Here is a 3,577-nt window from a genome sequence, read left to right as displayed (position 1 = left end):
CCCCTCAACTCTCCTCGACTCCTCAGTCTTTTCATTTGATGTAGAGAACAACTCTAACATTTTAACATTTCCCGTCAAAAAATCATAAAAATCAGGAAGACAAATATTATAAACATAAACATGGGAAGACGACCTAAAATGATAACTTTTAATGAAACTCTTTCACACATTCCCCCCCCCCACACCTCCATGCATCTTTTAAAATTCGAGCGCCTAATGAATTTTGTTTTTTCAACAGGCAAATGTTATTTCAGGACTTCAAAGACTTTAAATGTCTTCAAACGACTTCAACGAATTTAATTGACTTCAAAAGACTTCATTTTTTTTCTTCAAATAACTTCGATTATTAAAATAACATCAAATAACACTAAATAACTTCCTACTTCAAACAACTTTTAGCAACTTCAAATAACTTCAAAAAACTTCAAATAACTTCAAATAACTTTAAATGCCTTCAACTACTTTTTAAAATGACTTCAAATATCTGCAAATAACTTCAAATTACTTCAAATAACTTCAAATAACTTCAAACGCCTTCAAGCAACTTCAAAATACTTCAAATACCTTCAAATAACTTCAAATAATTTCAAATACCTTCAAATAACTTCAAATAACTTCAAATAACTTCAAATAACTTCAAATACCTTTAAAAACGTCAAAAAACTTCAAAAACCTTCACAATGAACTTCAAATATCTGGAAATGACTTGAAATGACTTTAATAAAATGTTTACCTTATCCTCCCAGAGCAGTTGAAGCTCTGCAACTGAAACGAGATCAGATTCTCCCCAGATCTTTACAAAGAAGAACTGCCCGATCGAGAGAACCTTCCAGGGCCCCTGAGCCGGCCCCTTGGGCTCCGTGTCAGGGGCCCCAGGCACCAGGTATCGGACCCCCTTGAAGAAGGTGTAGGAGGCATGGTGACCACATTCACTTCCGACCCACTGAACATATTTATTTATTGATTGATTGATTGAATTATTGGTTTCTTGATTGATTGATTTATCTATTTATTGATTGATTGATTGATTTATCTATTTATTGATTGATTAATTAATTTATTTATTAATTTAACTAATTTCTATTTTTAATCCAAAAAAATAATTTATTTTCTTTATTATTTTTTTAATTTTTTTTTTCTATTTACGTGTTATCTATTTATTTATTGAATGTTTGATTTTTTTATTGATTGATTTCTTGATGTATTAGTTTATTGATTGAATATTTGATCTCTTGATTGCTTGATTGATTGATTGANCCCCCCAAAAAAAAATATTTTCGACACTAAATTTAGCAAGTTCTCGTTTGATTTTGCAGCTCTGGGCTCTGCATGTTTGCGTGCTAAATTTTGGAGCAAAATTATTCCATGATTGGGAAAAATTGTCTAAAATTCAAGATTTTTATTTTCTGCATAAATATGAAATACATTCAGAAGTAGTTCATTCATTGTAAGGGATACAGAGGTGTATTAAGTAATTACATTTTTTGTGTAAATATCTTAATTTTTTCCTAAATTTTATTTCTAAAATTTAACTTTAATGTTTATTCCACAAAAAAAAGTTATATTTGACAAAATTAAACAATAATTTACAGTCAATAAAAATTTAGGATTATATATCTGAAATTAACAACAAAAATATCTATGATTTGTCCAAATTTAATAACCCCCCCCCCTCCTCCCGTGTTACAATGAAAATAATAACAAAATTTTAATTTCAATGGCATTTATAATTTTTAAGCAGAACTGTGAATCGAAAGTTGTAAACTAACGTTTCATGATTAAACATAAGTTTAATTGTCATTAAAGATTTTTATGTCATGAATAGACATAATTTTTTGAGGGGCCTGTCAAACTTTTGGACATATTATATAATATTTTTAAATATTTTTTTTCTCATGAATTAATGATTTTTTTTTCTCATATACATGTTACAAGTGGTATTTGTATACTAAAGATACAATAAATAAGAAATAAATAAAAAATGTTTAAACTATATTGAGTAATATAATGTCAAAAACATATTCAAAATATTTCATTGTTTTGAAAATTTTCCGTTTGATGTTCTGAAATAAAAAAGTTTGAAATTATTTCAGCAAAATTTAACACTCTCATAAAATACTGTTTTCAAAACAACCCATGACCATACTTTCCACGCTGCTCTCATTTTTACAAAAATACGGGATCCTGATCACTTGATCTTGAAATCATATTTGGACACTTTTAATATCAGAATCAATTCTAAATCTTCTCATCATGGTTATACCTCCACTAATTAAAACTCCCTTCAACCCCTGACTTGGGACAATGGATAAAGATTAAATTAATCTGCGGATTAAACAAGGATATCCACAATACAATTGTTTAGTATATAAGTCTTCGTGAAAATAATTTTTTGTATGTTTTGTACATTAAGATTTTCAGCTATATGTTTAATCATGTACAGTTTATGTACAGTTTATGTACAGTTTATGTACAGTTTATGTACAGTTTATGTACAGTTTATGTACAGTTTTGGTATACATAGTCTAATGTGATCAATTTAATGACTATTCGTTTTTTAGACGTAGCCTATACTAAGTTTATTCAAACACAAAATAGACATACAAGATCTAGTCAATTATGGCGTGGCGAGTTTTTTGTTTTCGCACTTTACGACAACTTGTTATTATTTTTCTAACTACAATTCTAATCATTTATAATTTATTATAAAATAATTAATTTGATTAAATTCTAATGAGATAATCTGATTCTCTCCCCGTGGTGTGGGATTTAGCTTAAACCTTTTCTGAAATTTCTGGATGGTTTAAAGTTTGACTCTATTTGTTCAGAGTTCATTTGAAAATTTGAATAAAAACTTTAAGCCGAGGAATTGGGATGGGGGGGGGAAGGTTTAGTAAGATATATTAAGGATTAACATTATAGAGGTGAAATATTTCGACTTAAATATTATTTTGTTTATAAAGAGTTGAGAAAACAAGTGTTTAGATAGTTTAGAGGTTAATGTATATAATGTTTATTAAAATGGAATATTGTACAACGTTTTTCCTATCTTAATCATTTTTGAAGATGCAGAGCGAATAAACGGACAAAAACTAGTTAAATACATGAGATAAATAATGGTATTAGCTTTCCAGATATTCAAATGAGTGTCTCGATAATTTTCACTCCTATGTTTGTTGTGACACCATGTATGTAAACTAAAAATTGGACACCCTGTATGTAAAATAAAAATGGGACTCCCTGTATGTAAGCTAAAAATGGGACACCCTGTATGTAAACTAAAATTGGAGACCCTGTATGTAAACTAAAAAAGGGACATCTTGTATGTAAACTAAAAATTTAAGACCCAATATGTAAACTAAAAATAGGACACCCTGTATGTAAACTAAAAATGGGACACCCTGTATGTAAAGTAAACTTAAAATGGGACACCCTGTATGTAAACTAAAAATGGGACACCCTGTATGTAAACTAAAAATGGAACACCCTGTATGTAAACTAAAAATTGGACACCCTGTATGTAAAATAAAAATAGGACACCCTGTATGTAAACTAAAAATAGGACACGTATGTAAAC

The 3,577-nt window shown here is 28.9% G+C and overlaps 1 protein-coding gene across 1 annotated transcript in view; it reads right to left on the bottom strand.

Moving 5' to 3' along the window:
* LOC111711197 (uncharacterized) overlaps positions 1–3,577 on the bottom strand; it is a 16,444-nt gene that overhangs the window by 11,840 nt on the left and 1,027 nt on the right. Inside the window, exon 2 of the mRNA XM_023485485.1 lies at positions 734–943. Within this exon, the coding sequence (XP_023341253.1) occupies positions 734–943 (210 nt within the window). The remainder of the gene's footprint in view (positions 1–733; positions 944–3,577) is intronic.

This window comes from Eurytemora carolleeae, unplaced genomic scaffold (genome assembly GCF_000591075.1).
Source record: "Eurytemora carolleeae unplaced genomic scaffold, Eaff_2.0 scaffold393, whole genome shotgun sequence".
NCBI lineage: Eukaryota > Metazoa > Arthropoda > Copepoda > Calanoida > Temoridae > Eurytemora > Eurytemora carolleeae.
This window is presented reverse-complemented; position numbering and strand designations above follow the sequence as displayed.